Source organism: Chiloscyllium plagiosum, chromosome 22 (genome assembly GCF_004010195.1).
Source record: "Chiloscyllium plagiosum isolate BGI_BamShark_2017 chromosome 22, ASM401019v2, whole genome shotgun sequence".
In the NCBI taxonomy this organism is placed as follows: domain Eukaryota; kingdom Metazoa; phylum Chordata; class Chondrichthyes; order Orectolobiformes; family Hemiscylliidae; genus Chiloscyllium; species Chiloscyllium plagiosum.
The window spans coordinates 7604225-7623579 of record NC_057731.1 but is presented as its reverse complement, the minus strand read 5'-3'; the positions used below and the strand labels follow the sequence as shown (position 1 = coordinate 7623579).

The 19355-nt window shown below is 40.6% G+C and overlaps 1 protein-coding gene across 1 annotated transcript; it reads right to left on the bottom strand.

Moving 5' to 3' along the window:
- Positions 1-1262: 1262 nt before the first annotated feature.
- cisd1 (CDGSH iron sulfur domain 1) lies at positions 1263-18146 on the bottom strand. Its single transcript, XM_043712364.1, has 3 exons — positions 17989-18146; positions 11649-11851; positions 1263-1686 (listed from the first exon to the last, which is right to left on the bottom strand). The coding sequence occupies exons 1-3, from the start codon at positions 18011-18013 to the stop codon at positions 1597-1599; spliced, it is 318 nt and encodes a 105-aa protein (XP_043568299.1). The 5' UTR covers positions 18014-18146; the 3' UTR covers positions 1263-1596.
- Positions 18147-19355: the final 1209 nt, after the last annotated feature.

Genomic DNA, 19355 nt, shown 5'->3' with positions numbered 1-19355 from the left:
GAAGGCCGTTTGAGATTGCTCTGCCATTCAATGAAATTATGTGATATCTGATAAAGGCTCAGCCCCATATTCTCATTATCCCCAATAACTGACTTCCTTGCTAGCCAAAAAACTACCTACCTCCGCTTTGATAACATTCAACGACACTGGAATTCTTTTCCTCCAGAAAGCAGTGGAGACAAAGATTAATAACAGAAAACGACTCTCCCGATCCCAGTCTTAAATCGAAGACCGATTTTTTTTTTGTAAACTGTGCTCATTTAGAATACCATTCTTTCAAATGCGGAAATACATAACCTGAAACACACATTTCATTAATGACTGAAAAGACCCGAGAATCAACAGTTAACTTAACAAAGGTCTTTTTTTTTAGGAATGAAGTAATCAGAGTTACAAATTCCCTCTGCCCTGGGACTAATTTATATACTTCGGAATTGGAATATGATGGAGAATTGACTTCTTGACTAAATGAAAGATTTTACATGGTATAAAATGTTTTACATTTATCTAGTTGCTACATTTATGTGCAAGTACAAAAACATACTGAAAGTTTTACGATTTATCAAGCATACATGTTTCAAAATGCCCTATTTCCACACAAGTACTCCAGTCATTTTGTCTAAAACATGCAAGTTTTACTGGTTCAATTAAATAAAAATATCTTGCTGTGTAAATTATTTACATTCAAATACACTACAGAAAAAAAATCAAACTGATACTTGTCTGAAAGTAATTAAGCAAGGAGCAACTAGAGTCTATATATTGAAGAAAATGCACAAAGGAAATGTTGTTAAAGTGGTTGAGATTCTGAATGATTTCAAAGCTGTTCATCTCTCAGTCCTAACTTTGACAAAGGTAATGTATGGGTTTTATTTAAATACTTTTCTTATAAAACAATAGTGTTGAATGTGTGGAATGAGTTGATTAGGGATGCGGATAGTATGAGAAAGTTTAAATCATAACTGGACTGCGTTTTGAGAAAGTGGGCACCTTTTGAGTTTTTTTGCTCTTGGAGCAGAGGGTTTTTTTCCCCCATTCTCATCCACATTCAAATTGAAAGCAAGCAGATTATTTTAGACTTGGGCAAAACATCTTTTTGTAAACCTACATCTAGCCCAAAGCAACGATCGTTTAACTGTGCTTTGTACTCAAAAATACTTCACAGACAGTAAAGTGACTTGAGGCGTGCAGCGGTTGTGAAAGGTGCTATACAAAAACGTTTTTGTTCCCTCAAAGCATTAGCAAAAATAGTAGAACACAGATTTCAAACTCAATCCTTTATTGATCTGACTTTGTAAAATGATCAAAATAATAATGTCTACAATTTAGAAAAATTATTTTCATTGTACTACTACAATATTTTACTTCACACACACAAGAAAATACCACCAATCACAGACATTTTGTGAGAACATCTTAAATGATAAAGGCCAAGATTAGTGTTTTCACAGTCACATAGAATGGACCTTGATAAAAAATTAAGGTCTGAACTACATAGCTTACATCTATTTCATTTTACACCTTGCATGGTGTGCAATTATCTGTACATTGATACAGAACATGTTCTGACAGTTTCTTAATTAAAATATCCTTAGATCAGACTTCTCTTTTTTTGATTATCAGTGGCCCTACATTGTCTCCAGTTTCTTCATTGTGTTTGGTGTGAGAACCATCACACATTGGGAACTGAAATACAAAAAAAAATAGAAAAAAAGTTAGTTTTCTAGTTCAAGCACAGGTTTCTGGTTTTAGGTTTAATGCACAAACATAATAAAATTCTTCTTCACTTCATTTTTGGAGAGGGATGATGTCAGTTGTAAAGCTCAAGTAAAGTAACAAACTTTCAAAAAATATTCAATAAAATGCTATAGAATAGGCTTGAGAGCGAAACTGACAGCTATAAGATTTAAAGGGACAGTAAGGAATTAGCTAATGGACAGAAAGCACAGGGTATATACTGAACAGATATTTTTTCGGACTGGAGGGAGTCTATATTGATCCCCTCCAAGGAGTCAGCAAAATGTTGCAAATGATAAAATTCAGACGGTTTTAACTTTTTATGGAATTTTTCCATTTTTTTCTTATTTTGTACCTGCCTTTGGATATAGATAGCAACAGTTCAAGTATTTCCAATAGATAGCAAACTTGCAAGTGTAACCTTTGGTGGAGAGAATAGCAGCAGATCTGGACAGAGAACATTGTTAGACAGTGAAACTGAGATGCGTATAAAGTGGGAGAAAGTGAGGACTGCAGATACTGGAGAACAGAGTTGAGTGTGTGGTGCTGGAAAAGCGCAGCAGGTCAGGCAGCATCCGAGGAGCTGGAGAATCAATGTTTCGGGCATAAGCCCTTCATCAGGAATGAGCTGTGAAGTGATTCATTTCAGAGGAGGAATCAGGAGACGCATAAATGAAATGGTGGAATTTAAAAGGGAATATACAACAGAGAGACACACTGAGAATAATTAACAACTTGTGTACAGCTACATACTATTCAAGACATAATCAAACACTAAGCAATGCTGAAAAATGAACAAAATATCGAGGGAAGACTAATAACCTGATCAACAAAGGGGGATGTTAAAAGAGGAGTTTTGGATGGAATTCCAGAGTGTAAGGCTGGCTGTACAGCCATCACCACCTACAGTTGGGTGAAGGCACGATTCGGGATAATCCAAGATGAAGGACGAGAAAAATTTCTGGCTGTAACAGGCTGCTTCTTTTTTGAAATATTTTATGTGATTTCCTCGAATTCCAGGAGCAGCAATTACTCTTTTATATGCTGTTGCATTGTTTTGGAACATTGTAGAAAACAAAAAGGCAAAACAATGGCACTTTTAAAAAGGAGAGGGAACAGACAAAGGCAGCACACGGTCAGTGCAGGACTGAAAGAGAAAAAGAAACCCACATTGCTAACTAACACAGCAGTGAACCTGCACAGTTACTGCCTTCAATGTTGAATTCATGTATCGCTGGATATCAGAGTGCATTTGGGAAAATGAACAAACATTGAAATTCACAACTGATCTTGGAGGAACCTGTTTGAGAGAGGTCACAGCACAGAAACAGATTGAATAGATTTATGTCTGGTCTTGTTTTAAGTCTGCATTAGTGAGTAGAGTAGATTCTTTCTTGATTATATGTTTTATTGAGATATGCCTCTTGATTAAACTTAAAAATAAAAGCCATAAGTATTAAGCTAGCCTGCAGTAGTGTTTTGTAGAGGAATAAGACGGTGCTATTTTCTGGGTCTGCAGATTGCAAGCAGCAGAAACGGCCCTTAGTCGAGTGCAAACTTTACCTACTTTTGAGAAATAAGGCAGGGCAGGTAACTGAGGTGTCAGTGGGGGAGCACTTTGGGGCCAGTGATCATAATTCTATTAGTTTTTAAACAGTGATGGAAAAGGATAGACCAGATCTAAAAGGTAAAGTTCTAAATTGGAGAAAGGCCAATTTTGATGGTATTAAGCAAAAACTTTCAAATGCTGACTGGGGACAATAGTTTGTAGATAAAGGGACGGCTGGAAAATGGGCAGCTTCAGAAATGAGATAACGATGCTGTCCCGTTCCTCCCCCTCAGTCGAAGCAAAATGCTCAGAGACACAGTACAGCTGTACCTCCTTCATCTTTATTGCAGGTCCTGCAGGGAGAGAGAACGATAGCCCATGTGCACAGATACAGGAATTCTCTGTCTTCTCTGGAATAGCAGTTTATTAATGAATTATATAGTCATTTTACAGGGAGCATCATCCAGATAAGGCAACATACATACTGACTGGGTGACCATTACAATCAACGAGCATCAACAGTAAACATTAAGCCATCTGCTGTTACACAATGAACGTTCTTAACCTTAACTGGTTTCACATAATGAATACCTTTCAGCTTATTAACTGACCTCACATACTGAATGTTTCCAATATTGTTAAATGGCTGTACATAATGGCTTTTCCACCTTGTTAACCTATTACCTTTGCCTCCAGCACCCCATTGTTAATTGCAAGTTCATATCTGATCCGAGTCATGCTTAGCTGAACCTTCTGCTTCACAAAACTCAAAACTTAACTCTTTCCCAACTTGCTCATACCCGATACACATTCTCAACAACAGTAGAGACAGTATATTCCTGTTAGGGTAAAAGGAAAGGCTGGTAGATATAGGGAATGCTGGTTGACGAAAGAAATTCAGAGTTTGATTAAGAAAAAGAAGGAAGCTTATGTCAGGATAGATCGAGTGAATCCTTAGATTATGAAGGCTATAGGAGTATACATAAGAGGGAAATCAGAAGGGCAAAAAGGGAACATGAGATAGCTTTGGTAAGTAGGGTTAAGGAGAATCTAAAGGGTTTTTACAAATGCATTAAGGACAAAAGGGTAACTAAGGAGCGAATAGGGCCCCTCAAAGATCAGGAAGGCGGCCTTTGTGTGGAGCCACAGGAGATGGGGGAGATGCTAAACGAGTATTTTCCTCAGTGCTTCGTGTGGAAAAGGACATTGAAGAAATCGAATGTAGGGAAATAGATGGTGACATCTTGAAAAATGTCCATATTACAAAGGAGGTGGTGCTGGATGTCTTGAAACGCACAAAAGTGGATAAATCTCCAAGACCGAGAACTCTGTGGGAAGGTAGAGAAGTGATTGCTGGGCCTCTTGCTGAGATATTTAAATTATTGATAGTCACAGGTGAGATGCCAGAAGACTAGAGGTTGGCTAATGTGGTGCCACTATTTAAGAAGGGCGGTAAAGACAAGCCAGGGATCTATAGACGTCAGTGGTGGAAAAGTTGTTGGAGGGAATCCTGAGAGACAGGATGTACATTTATTTGGAAAGGCAAGGACTGATTAGGGATAGTCAGTCAATGTGGCTTTGTGCGTGAGAAATCATGTCTCACAAACTTGATTGAGTTTTTTGAAGTAGTAACAAAGAGGATTGATGAGGGCAGAGTGGTAGATGTGATCCATATGGACTTCAGTAAGGCGTTCGACAAGGTTCCCCATGGGAGACTGGTCAACAAGGTTAGATCTCATGGAATACAGGAAGAACTAGCCATTTGGATACAAAACTGGCTCAAAGATAGAAAACAGAGGTTGTTAGTGGAGGATTATTTTTCAGACTGGAGGCCTGTGACCAGTGGAAAGCCACAAGGATCACTGCTGGGTTCCCTACTTTTTGTCATTTAGTTTCTAAGTTTGCAGATAATACCAAAATTGGAGGTGTAGTGGACAGCGAAGAAGGTTACCTCAGATTACAACATGATCTTGATCAGATGGGCCAATGGGCTGAGGAATGGCAGATGAAGTTTAATTTAGATAAATGCAAGGTGTTGCATTTTGGGAAAGCAAATCTCAGCAGGACTTATACAATTAATGGTAAGGTCCTAGGGAGTGTTGCTGAACAAAGAGACCGCAGAGTGCAGGTTCATAGCTCCTTGAAAGGAGAGTCACAGGTAGATAGTTATAATGAAGAAGGCGTTCGATATGCTTTCCTTTATTAGTCAGAGTATTGAGTACAGGAGTTGGGAGGTCATGTTGCGGCTGTACAGGACATTGGTTAGGCCACTTTTGGAAAACTGTGTGCAAGTCTGGTCTCCTTCCTATCAGAATAATATTATGTAAGTTGAAAGGGTTCAGAAAAGATTTACAAGGATTGCCAGGATTGGAGGATTTGAGCTCTAGAGAGAAGTTGAATAAGCTACGGATGTTTTCCCTGGAGCTTCAGAGGCTGAGGGGTAAACTTATCAAGGTTTATAAAATCATGAGGGGTATGGATAGGTAAACAGATAACGTCTTTTCCCTGGGGTGGGGGAGTCCAGAACTAGAGGACATAGGTTTAGGGTGAGAAGGGAGTGATATTAAATAGACCTAAGGGGCAACATTTTCATGCAGAGGATGGTGCGTGTGTGGAATGGACTGCCAGAGGAAGTGGTGGAGGCTAGTACAATTGCAACATTTAAAAGGCATCTGGATAGTTATATGAACAGAAAGGGTTTAGAGGGATTTGGGCCGGGTGCTGGCAAGTGGGACTCTGTTGGATTGGGATATCTGGTCGGCATGGACGAGTTGGACCGATGGGTCTGTTTCCGTGCTGTACATCTCTATAACTCTAAGAGGTTAGAGATGGAGTGTGGAGTTATCAGACAGTTCAAGGAATGGATAAAATTTGAGATCATCAAGAATTTAAGCAAAAGATTGAATATTTCAGATGTTGTGGACTAATAACCAACATGAATCAGGTTGCATTGATGATTGGTGGGCATTACCTGGGACAGGTAAAAACAGATGCTGTGTGTGTTTGGAGGCTGGTCAGGAGAGCCACGGATGTACCAATTGGACATAACAATATTATGGATGAGGATTCCAGATGGAGTGGGGCAGAGATGTAGGATACTGTAGAGGTGGAAGCAATATGTCTTTGTGATCGTGAAGCTGGCAAATGAAGGCTCAGCTTGCAAATAATCTGATTCAGTTTGAGACAGCACCTATGGAATGAGTTAGACATGATAGCGAGGCTGTGAAGTTTTGAACAGGAAAGCAAGACAACGGAGTCTGCCTTCCCAATATCTAACAGGAGGAAATTGTGCATCACCAAATATAATGTGAGAAGGCAGTCAGAACAATGGAGAAGCGGTGCAGAAATAGAGATGAATGCCAGTAGCAAGCAGTTGTGGAACCTGATCCCATGACCTGCAATTGCATCACAAGTAAATAAGTCATTGCTTGGCTGCACTGGATATGATTGGATAGTTAAAGTTATCTCAAAGTAAGGTCCACCTCATTGTCGGAGGCAAGATGTTAAGACCTGGATGGTGTGGTCAACAATGTCAAAAATCTCCTGACAGATTAAGTGCAAAGAGGGACAATGCGCAGTGATCAACCATACAGGATGAAATTTATGGCTTTGATTGTTTAAATGATTTTTTTGATTTCCACAAAGTGCACATGTATTAAAAAATATTTCTTCAGGCTCCATTTTTGATGCATTTTGTGGCCTATAAGACAGTGTCCAATCCAAAGAAGGTTTCTGTGCTCAACGCAAGGATATAAAACATAATGACTTCAGACAGTGGATTTAAAATCTTCCCTCAGCAAATGTTCCCACTGGTGAAGTTTGTTCCATAAATAAACTAGGACAAGTGAAAAAAAAATGTTAATGGGCAACTGCAAAGTTGGAAATATTAGAGGTTCGGAGCATAGCTGGTCATTAAAGATGTACAATAGCTTCAAGAACCATGCTTCAGAGAAGAGATAAAAAGCAATATAAATCATGTCCTACAATACTAAATGACCTGGACATCCTCCAGAAAATGTGAGTAACAGCACCCAAGCCAAAGAAAATAATGGGATGATCCATGATCTGGGCTCAGAAATACTAAAAACAGGAGCCAGCTGACTGCAAAGAGATTAAACAATTAAGGTGAATTGGATAGTTTTGGGAATAGGCATTCCAGAACACTTGAATAGCAGACAACTGCTTTACAACATCGTAAACGGTTTGTGCTGAACATGTAAAATAATAAAAACTAAATGGACTGCACATGCTGTAAATCAGAAACAAAAATAGAAGTTGTTGTAAAAGCTCAGCAGGTCAGGCAACATCTGTGAAGAGAAATCAGAGTTAATGTTTCAGATCTGGTCAACCTTCCTCAGAAGATTCCTGAGGAAGGGTCACCAGACCTGAAACAAACTCTGATTTCTCTTCACTGATGTTGCCTGACCTGCTGAGCTTTTACAACAACTTAGTTAAATTAAGTAACTGGATGAACATGGATTCAATAAATAAGTAAAATATTAAGAGTAAACACAAAATGCAGGGGATATGTGATTGATAAAATTAGATGTTGTAACTGTTAATACAATTAGATGAGTACAAGATTTGGAAGAATGACACAGCAACAGGTGAAAAAACAAGAAACTCTTTCAAGACAGCAATGGAATTTTACAGTCTGAGTAGTCAGAGAAACGAACGCAAATCAAAAAATACACAAAGGGCTATAAACAAGGAACACCAGAAGGTAAATGCGCTGAACAAATACTTTCTCCTGATATGCATAAGGGAACCCCAATGTTATATACACTCCTAAACAGATATGCCACAGGCAAAACTGATAACTCCAAAAGAAAGAAAACAAAAAGGCAATCTCTCTGGATAATTTATCAGATGAAAACAAAAGACAAAGAATGGGCCTTGAGAATTTTGGCAAAGTTAATGCCGATCAGGATGGTATCAGATCAGAATGTGGCTTCAAAAGCACAAGAACTAACGTTTCCTCATTCCTTCTACAATATAGATCAGTCTCTGGGGTTTTTCTGGGAATGTCACAAGCACTTCTGAGTTTCACAGTTAGATCCTGATCAGAACTTGGACACAGAACCAAGGTATGATTTGATTAGGACACGAATGAGGGTCAGCCTTGTTAGCTTTGATGACTATATCGTTATTGTTGTACATTTTTACGTCAGCCCTATCACAACTTCTTGACACTATGCTGGTGGTGTACCATCCATTTTTTTTCTTCCAATGCATTGTGCTTTCCTGCTGTCTGTAATACAATTCCTAATTTGCATCAACTGCTTGAGTTTAGGAGCTCAGTGCAAAGCAGCAAACTTTGTAAACATTGGTGAACTAGTGTGGATGACTTATCATAAGGAACCAGCTCAGGTGACAAAATTTATTAATAGGACAATATCTGTATGTACTTTCACTTGCCACTGTCCTGCACAGTTTCAAGTTGAAAAGGCGCATCTACTTCAGTGACAAGATAAATTTCCCATCTACATTGATTGTTACCGATATCCTGTTCTCATTCCAATTGCCCAAGTATCGGGCAGATAACAGGAACAAATGACTTGCAAGCACTTACTCTCAGGTTGGTCTCAGAGCGAACAGAAGGAAACGATCACAGGTTTAAAAAAAAAATCAAGGAACAGAACTTTGAGGCCCTACTTACTTCCTAGTGTTTGTGATCTTAGACTCAGAGATGGACAGCATGGAAACAGATCCTTCAGTCCAACTCATCCATGCTGACCAGATATCCGAACCTAATCTAGTCCCATTTGCCAGCACTTGGCCCATATCCCTCTAAACCCTTCCTATTCATATACCCATCCAGATGCCTTTTAAATGCTGGAATTGTACCAGCCTCCACCACTTCCTCTGGAAGCTCATTCAACACACGCCACCCTCTGCATGAAATAGTTGCCCCTTAGGTCCCTTTTGAATCTTTCCCCTCTCACCCTTAACCTATGCTCTCTAGTTCTGGACTCCCTCAACTCAGCAAAAAGACCTTGTCTATTTACCCTATCCATGCCCCTCATGATTTGATAAACCTCTATAAGGTCACCCCTCAGCTTCCGACATTGAAAGGAAAACAGCCCCAGCCTATTCAGCCTCTCCCTATAGCTCAAACACTCCAACCCTGGTAACATCCGAGTAAATCTTTTCCGAACCCTTTCAAGTTTCACAACATCTTTCCTAAAGGAGGGAAACCAGAATTGCACACAATATTCCAAAAGTGGCCTAACCAATGTCCTGTACAACTGCAACATGACCTCCTAACTCCTATACTTGATGCTCTGATCATTAAATGAAAGCATATCAAACACCGCCGCGACTACCCTATTTACCTGAGACTCCACTTTTAAGGAAGCATGAACCTGTAGTCCAGCAATACACCCCAGGACCTTATCATTATGTGTAGAAGTCCTGCGAAAATTTGCTTTTCCAAAATGCAGCACCTCACATTTATCTGAATTAAACTCCATCTGCCACTCCTCAGCCCATTGGCCCATGTGATCAAGATCCCGTTGTAATCTGAAGAAACCTTCTTTGCTTTCCACTACATCTCCAATTTTGGAGTCATCTGCAAACTTAGAAACTATAACTCCGATGTTCACATCCAAATCATTACGTAAATGACAAAAAGTAGAGGACCCAGCACCGATTCTTGTGGCACTCCACTGGTCACAGGCCTCCAGTCTGAAAAACAACCCTTCACCATCACCCTCTGTCTTCTACCTTTGAGCCAGTTCTGTATCCAAATACCTAGCTCTCTCTGTATTCCCTGTAATCAAACCTTGCTAACCAGTCCATTATAAGGAACCTTTCGAACGTCTTACTGGAGTCCATATAGATCACGTTCACTGCTCTGTTCTCATCAATCCTCTTAGTTATTTCTTCAAAAAAAAAGAAACAAGTTTGTGAGACATGATTCCCACGCACAAAGCCATGTTGACTATTCTAATCAGTCCTTACCTTTCCAAATGCATGTAAATCCTGTCCCTCAGGATTCCCTACAACAACTTGCCCACTACTGATGTCAGGCTCACCAGTCTACAGTCACTAGCTTGTCCTTACCACCTTTCTTAAATAATGGCACCACATTAGCCAACTTCCAGTCTTCCAGCACCTCACCTGTGACTATTGATGATACAAATATCTCAGCAAGGAGCCGAGCAATCTGTTCCCTAGCTTCCCACAGTATTCTAGGTTACACCTGATCAGGTCCTAGAGATTTATCCATCTTTATGCATTTTAAGACATCCAGCACATCTGTAATTTGGACATTTTTCAAGATGTCACCATCTATTTCCCCACATTCTATATCTTCCATGTGCTTCTCCACAGGAAATTCTAAAGCAAAATGCAAAATACTCATTTAATATCTTCCCCATCTCCTGCAGTTCCACACATAGGGTGCCTTGCTGATTTTTGAGGGGCCCCATTCTCTCCCTAGTTACCCTTTTGTTCTTAATGTATTTATAGAATCCCTTTGGACTCTCCTTAACCCTATTTGCCAAAGCTATCTCATGTCTCCTTTTTACTCTCCTGGTTTCCCTCTTAAGTATACCCCTATGCCTTTATACTCTAAGGATTCACTCCATCTCTGCTAACTTGGTCCTTTCTTTGGTCCAATTGATTTGGTTTACTTCCTTCAGTTTGCTAAGTCTGAGCAAAGAACATCTGGCATCCTGCAATTCAAATAGAGGACAGGCAGGATGATTAGTGGTCCTCCAGGGTTAACGGCTGGTTCCAGATTTGTTGACACTTGGTGTTCAATTTTTTCTTCAGCAGCAGGATAGTGGTGTTGAGGGGCAGTGAGAAAGACCACTGGGATAGGATGATTCTTAGTTCTAAATGAACACTACCCCAGGACTGGAGTGATTCAAGATGTCAGCTCACTACCATCTTTTCAAGGCCAACTAGGAATGGGTGATAAATGCTGGCCTAACCCAAGATATCCAGATTCCATGAATGAATTTTTAAAAAAATTCCCTATTCACACTGCCTCCAAAAATCAACACCATCCCAAATGAAATATTACTTTTCATGACAAGTCATGATTCTTTTTCAGACATACTTAAAAATTAACATTTACATTTTGATGCAAAAGTTTTACATTTTCACATTACTAAATTGAAAACAAAACAGACAGACTGAATAGGAACATTGGAATAGAGATCTAGTAACCAGGAAATAGATCCCATATACCCCTTACTTTCATCAAACATATTTGTCCAATTCATCATTCCACTCGCTCTTTTGCGGTCCATCCTGCATCCATTGGGATAAAAAGGGATCATATTGCCTCACTCTTCTCGGTTTTACAATGTTCCCATGACATGTAATGGGGTAAGCAAATTAACATTCTTACCTGTTTAGACCGCCAGCATCTACAATACACTGCTTTATCCCCTAGGTCTTCAACATCAAATGCATGCACAACTTTAGGGGTATCCTTCTGGATGTCGAGATTAACCAATGATTTACGGCACTTGTCTCTGGAATATAAAGATCTGTAGGCGAGGTAACCAACAGCAGCTGCTCCAATTGTCAGCGAAATTGCTGCAACCCATTCTGTTTAAACCAAGAACACAAAAAAATTGGATTAAATAACATACATGAATTTTCCTAAATTATATACAATGGCAGCAATTAAGTGGAAAACTGTACATCTAGAGAAATGAACTAAGTAACCAAGAAATCATTGTGCTGAACAGTCTCAAGTTCAAATTATGGGATGGTGTGAATTAAACTAATATTTATGTTAAAGACAGGCTTCATGATGTGTACATTGTATTATAACTAACATGTAAACCTGAGCACAAATGTATGACAATATTACTTGTTTTAGTTGAAAAAGGGCAGTATTTGTAAAAACATATTCTTATCTTACAAGCATCAAGGTTCCAAATAAAAATCAGTCTGTTAACTATTTGTATTGGGCAATTAAAAGATAAACATTGGAATCCCCAAGTGAATAAACCGGAAGTGACATTCTCTAAATAAACATTGAAGACATTCCCAAATATGCTAATACTTTAAATCAGGTCCTGTAGATTATAGCGATCAAGGCTTTTTTTTTTTAGAAACAATCAGACTTAAATTACAAAACAACAGCAGTTATAAATACTACACAATGTTAGCTTCTATAAATCTGAGGGGCTTGTTGAATTAAAAAAACTGCATCATAGAAATGGACACAACAGCTAAAGCTATCCTAACTCACGATATTAAATGTCTAAAATAGTAGTGAAAACTGTCACTGAATTTGCAATGCAATGCAGAGGAAATCGTAATGATCTCTATGTTCTAACCCAGAGAGGACAGTGCGATAGTTATGGTAAAACTGTCAGTGCTTCCCATTGGTACTCCACAGTGTTGCCCCAATGAAAAGGACCGCAATTTCACAACCACCTGATGAAAGAGCAGCACTTTGAAAGCTAGTGCTTCCAAATAAACCTGTAGGACTATACCCTGGTGTTGTGTGATTTTTAACTTTGCAATTTAAGGAGTTCATTCATATGCAAAATAATCTAGAAATCCATAAATTTCTGCCATTCTATACTGATACACTGGGTGCAATGTTGAGGTCCTTCCAGAGTGAATTGTCCAAGCAATTAAAGCTTACAATCTTCATAATTATCATTAAACATTTTCAATGGCCCTGAAAAATTTATTTTATATTTATAAACTGATAAATTTTATCAAATAAAACAATTATACACATCAGCTTCTAAAGCCATAATTTATTTTGCTATGTGAAAATTTAAATAGATTAAAAAGGGCAGAAATCATAAACCTGTTGGATTATAACCTGGTGTATTTAAAATCACAGGCTTTCAGAGTGCTGACCCTTCATTGGGTGACTTCACCTGACAAAGCAGCAGTATTCCGAAAGGTTGAGATTTCAAACAAGCCGGTTGGACCAGAACCTGGTATTGAAAGACTTCTGAGAGCATAGTACTGGAAAAGCACAGCATCAGGAATCATGCCCGAAACGTCATTCACCTGCCCCTTGGATGCTGCCTGATCTGCTGTGCTTTTCCAGCACTACACTCTAGACTCTGAGCTCCAGCATCTGCAGTCCTCACTTTCTCCTTTCTCCATTGTGTGACTTCTGACATTGTCCACTCCAGTCCAATGCCAGCACCTCCACATTAAGTGAAGGATTATCAGTTGTAGTGGTTCTGTTCGCCGAGCTGGGAATTTGTGTTGCAGATGTTTTTAATGTTCTGGTTTGCTGCAGATAAGAATTTATAAATGTGACTAGCTGCTTATTCTGATCATTGACATTGATGCTTCTGCATGCTTGCTGCTAAATTTAAGACCATAAGATTGGAGAAACTTTGGCCATTCATCACGTCTGTTCCACAATTTGATCAGGACTGATATGTTTCTCAACTCCGTTCTCGTATCTTCTGCTTGTAAACCTCGATTCTCTTACTCATCAAGAATCAATCTCTGTCTCAATGCCTTGGCCTCCACAGCCCTCTGCAGCAATGAGTTCCACAGAGAAACTCCTCATCTCAGTTCCAGAGGATTATCCCTTCATCCAGAGACTGTGCCCTCAAGTCTTAGTCTCTCCTACTAGTAGCAACTACATCTCAGTATTCTGAAAGTTTCAATTGGATTTCACCATCATCCCACTAAACTCTATTAGGTACAGACCCAGAGTCCTCAACCACTCTTCTTATGACAAATCCTTTATCCCCAGGATTGTTCTTGTAAACCCCTTCTGGACCCCCTCTGTGGCCAGCACATCCTTTCTTAAATACGGGGGCCAAAACTGCTCATAATATTCTGAATGCAGTCGTACAGAGCTTTATACAGCCTCAGCAGAACATGTCTGCTCTAGTCATCTAGCCCTCTTAACATTGCATTTGCCTTCCTAACTGTCAATAGAACCTGCATGAACCTTAAGAGAATCCAAAACTAGGACTGCCAGATCCCTTTGTGCTTTGGAAACCTGAAGCCTTTCTCTCTTTAGAAAATAGTCTTCATTGTTTCTTCCAACCAAAGTACATAAACCTCACTTTCCTACACTGTATTCCATCTGCCACTTCTTTGCCCATTCACCTCGCATATCCAAATCCTTCTGCAGCCTCCTTGCTTCCTACCTGCCCCTCCATCCATTTTTGGTTCATCTGCAAACTTAGCAACAATGCACTCAGTTCCTTCGTCCAGACTGTTAATGAATAGTGTGAATAGTTGTGGTCCCAACAATAATCCCTGCTGAACTCCACTAGTCACTGGCTGCCATCCTGAAAAAGACCACTTTATCCCAACTCTCTGCCTTCTGCAATCAGCCAATCATCAATACATGCCAGTACTTTGCCCCTAACATCATGGACTCTGAGCGTATTTAGCAGCCTCCTTGACAAAGGCCTTCTGGAAATCCAAACAGATCCATTGGCTCTCCTTTGTCTAACTTGCTTGTTACCTCCTCAAACAATTCTAACAGATTTATTGGACATGACCTCCCCTCAACAAAGCTGTGCTGACGTCCTCCCCGCTATTTTACTGTGCAATTCCAAGTATTTTAACTGCCAGAGAAGAGAAATGCACAGCACTGGGATAGCTGGATCTGTGTGGGAAGCTTTCTTCAAGGCCAGCACAGAGCACCACTGATTCTTGCTGACCATAAAATCCAGCTCACTGTATTGAAAACAATCCGCATCAAGAAAACCCATTGGAACTTCTTAACCTATTTGTTGTCAGGGAGAAGTGCTATTAGCCTCAAACTATTTACAATATTTTACTGATAATTAATGGTGGAAACATAGCTTATGGTTCACATCAGATGGACAAAGATCGAGTTTTTAAACAACCCAATGACACTCAAAATTGATGGCAGTCTGATTAGGATTCTGCACAACCAAAGCCTAACCTCCTCTCCTTTACATTTCAACCATGTGTGATAAACTCCACATTCCATCAACATTTTTGATTACTTCTAAATATTGGTCAGAACAGTCAGAGCTCCCTGGTCTTCAAAAAGGTGCCATGGATCTTTTTCTCTTAATGTTTATTCAAAAGACCAGATGGTCCGACAAACTAATGCCATGTTCAAAAGATAGCAACTCCAACAGTACACTTTTTCCAAATGCACAGAAGTGCTGAGCCCAAGTATGTGCGCTTGAAATCTCAAGCTGCTGAATTAGAGACAAGAATGCTACACATGAACAAGACACAACTCTTGTATTAATTCAGTTAATAATTAAACATGTAAATTTGCACTAGAGAGGGTGCAGAAGAAATTTGCCAGTGTGTGCCTGGGCTGGAGTGATTCAGCTATGGAGAGAGATTACGTCGGAAAACAACCATAATCTAAGAACAGAGAAGGTTGGGTCACTCAACCCAAAATGTTAACTCTGATTTCTCTCCATAGATTCTGCCAGACCTGTAAAGCTTTTCCAATAATCTGTTTTTGTTTCTGATTTACAGCATCTGCAATTATTTTTGGTTTTCATTAAGGCTTTGAGGTACCTGATTGAGATGCACAGACAGGATAGATAGGGAGAAATGATTCACCTTAGTAGAGGGGTCAATAACTGGGGACACAAATTTAAGGTGAGGAACAGGAATATTAGAGGGAATGTCAGGAAAAGTATTTTATACAAAGGGATCAGAATATCTGGAACTCGCTGCTTAAAAGGGTGGTAGAGGAATCCTTAAGACTTAACAACTATTTAAAACGTCAAAGCATAAAATGTTACAGATCAAGTGCTGATAAATGGGATTAGACTAGATAGATATCGGATGATTGTTTTTGTGCCAATGGGCCAAAGGGCCTCATTCTCTGCTGTAAAAACTGACTATTTGTTAACTGCGGATTCCTAAAACATATTACCAACGGTAAATTGATTGATTAGAATTCTAAAATCTATCTAACCTAACTGCACAATTTATTAACAAGCTGATTTCAACGATTGCACACGCATCTTACTGTGATAGTGAATGCTGATTGCAACTATTTGTGATGTAATAACTAATTTATACAATATCTACTGTAAAATTTCACAAATGTTTAAACTGAAGTGACAACCCAGGAGAAAAACCAGCCTTATTTCTTTTTAAAGTGTTGCTGACAGAAAGACTGCAAAGGACATTGACTCTTGAATATACCAGACTCACTCAGAAACCACTTGAACTTTGGAAGCCAAGGCAAACAAGAACTTAAGGACAATCTCATCTAAAATTGTGGGCAGCACGATGGCACAGTGGTTAGCACTGCTGCCTCACAGCGCCAGAGTACCGGGTTCAATTTCCGCCTCAGGCAAATGTCTGTCTGGAGTTTGCACATTCTCCCAGTGTCTGTGTGGGTTTCCTCTGGGTGCTCTGGTTTCCTCCCACAGTCCAAAAAAAATGTGCAGGTTAGGTGAATTGGCCATGCTAAATTGCCAGTAGTGTTAGGTGAAGGGTCTGGGTGGGTTGCTCTTCAGAGGGTCGGTGTGGACTTGTTGGGCCGAAGGGCCTGTTTCCACACTAAGTAATCTAATCTAAAAAAAAATCTGAGACAAAGTCCAGGAAGGCAGATTGAACAGAAAAGGTTGCTCTTCAGAGGGTCGGTGTGGACTTGTTGGGCCGAAGGGCCTGTTTCCACACTAAGTAATCTAATCTAAAAAAAAAATCTGAGACAAAGTCCAGGAAGGCAGATTGAACAGAAAATGACTATGGCCAGTGACAGAAGTTTTGGCACACTATGCTAATCCATTGACTTGCGGACTGATACAGCTGGATAGAGACCAATTTGCGACCATATTGCCTCCAGAGCATTACTGTAAGTGCATCACAGCTATGACATGGAATCGTATAGTAAGGAAGCCATTGAAAAAAACAAGTATATTTCAGCTACATACTATTGACAAGTTTAACACCTTCAATAACAAAGCACATTCATGTCACATTCCACATTAGTATCAGTTTAATTTTATAAATTCCAATAACTAATCTGCAAATGGAGTAATTCCTCTGAATTAAAATGCTTCTGCAACCCGTGTTTAGTGAACCGATAACTTGGTTGATGCAATTGCACAAGTGAGCTATGTATTGTCGATGTAATAAGATTTAAGTCAACATTAGAAAAAAAAACAGAAAGCACGCTGGTCAAACATCACGCCATAGCCTTTCATTAAGCACTGCGCTAGCTAATGCACTCCTTATCAAACAAGGCCGGGCACTTTCACCAGTAAACACATTTTTAACAGGTTGTTGATGGGTTAAAAGTAAACCTGTGGAAATGCAGCAAGGAGAGAGTTGTTGATGAGGGAGCAGTGTGATCCTGAACCTGGTGAGGCGGGCCTCAATGTCAGCAGCAGACTAAACCATTAAAAGATCAACCAGAGCACCCTGGTGAGAATTCACTGATGAGAAGGCATTTGCTGTATTCTCCCAGAGGGTCCCGGTGTGTTTGAGGAGGTGGGGGATGCTGACCTGCTTTTTCAGGGAGGGAGTGAGGGAGGGGGTGGGGTGGGGGAAGGTGGAGGTGACCTTCCCCCCCTTGACATTACTGCAGAGAGCGTATCGCAGGGTGCGCCCAATCCCCGGTTTTGGCAGCAAACACTTTCCCGAGCCCCTGCTCTGAGCTGCCGGTGACCGGGTGGGGTAGCCTCGAAGCAGGAGCTTGCCCCAAGGACGAAGGGGGGCGGGGGGGGTCTTCACCAAGGCCAGGTCCTCACCGACACAACTAGGCCCCCGGCTATCACAATTACCTTTCACATTCGAGTAGCCCCCCATCACTCCGGCTGGTCACGCTCCTCTCCCGGCCTCAGGGACAACGGAACAAGTGTCGCCCTCCCGCAGTCACACCATCGAGGACGTCCCTTTGGACAGAGCAAGGGACACAAGGTGCGAACCGGTCCGCCACTGCGCAGAATCCCGGCCGGCACTTGACGTCACATCAACACCGCGCAGACGCTTTGCCGGCGCTGGAAAAACACGACAGCAGCGCGCAGAATCCCGGCCGGCGCTGGACGTCACATCAACACTGCGCAGACGCTTTGCCGTCGTTGAAAATCACGACAGCAGCGCGCAGAATCCCGGCCGGTGCTGGACGTCACGATCACACAGCTCCCGGCCATCCGGCACATCACGACTGCACCGCGCAGGCTCCCAAACGGCACTGAACGTCATGAAAACATCGCGCAGACTCCCAGCCGGCACAGAATAGGTGAACCATCCGGTACTGCGCAGACTCGGGCCGGCATTGGGTCCCGGGGCATCAGTGAGACGACTGATGAGACAAGGTCTCTGAGTGACATTGAGTTGTCCCAATCTCAAATGCACTGGGGCAACATACAAAGTTTCTCAATTATATTTTTAAAATAAAACAGTTAAAGCATTAAAAGTGCATTAAATAAGTATTTGTATAGATTGCAAAGAGTATGGAACAAAGTGAAAACCAAAAGAACTGTAAATCAGAAACAAAAACATAAATTACTGGAAAAGCTCAGCATCTGGCAGCAACTGCAGAGAGAAATCAGAGTTAATGTTTTGGGTTGAGTGACCCTTCTGAGGCAAGATTAGAGTGGTACTGGAAAAGCACAGCAGGTCAGGGAGCATCCGAGGAGCAGGAAAATCGACGTTTCAGGCAGGAGCCCTTCATCAACATCTGCAGTCCTCACTTTTGCCTAGTTGATTTTGACCCTTCTGAGGTACAGTTTTGATTTCTGTCCACAGGTGCTGCTCGACCTGCTGAGCTTTTCCATGGAACCAAGAGAGCTGGTGCAGGCACAATGGACCTTCTGCTCTGTAACAATTCTCAAATTGCATTATAAACCAAGACAGAAATGCAAAATACTCCCAGTAGGACTGGTAAGGAGAGAAACAAAAGTTAACATTGCAAATTGACGAATGTCCAGAAGAAAGGTTTAAGCTAAACCAACTGAGAAATTAATGTTATTTTGAGCAACATTGCAAGGACACATACATGCATGAAGGCTGCAATGTATTTCGTAACTGGCAGTCACACAATTGTCAAGGGAGGCAAAAACATAAAACTCTGCCCAATTAAGGAATAAAAAGTTGAAACAAATGTAATGCTAAACATAGTGAAACAGGAACATTTAAAAAGCATCTT

Excerpts from the sequence above, each read along its gene's own strand:
- cisd1 (XM_043712364.1), bottom strand. The coding sequence starts at position 18,013 with ATGGGGGGCTACTCGAATGTGAAAG. Across the intron at positions 11,852-17,988 it reads GGGCTACTCGAATGTGAAAG|AATGGGTTGCAGCAATTTCG; the intron begins GTAATTGTGATA and ends TGGTTTAAACAG. Across the intron at positions 1,687-11,648 it reads GATGCTGGCGGTCTAAACAG|TTCCCAATGTGTGATGGTTC; the intron begins GTAAGAATGTTA and ends TTTGTATTTCAG.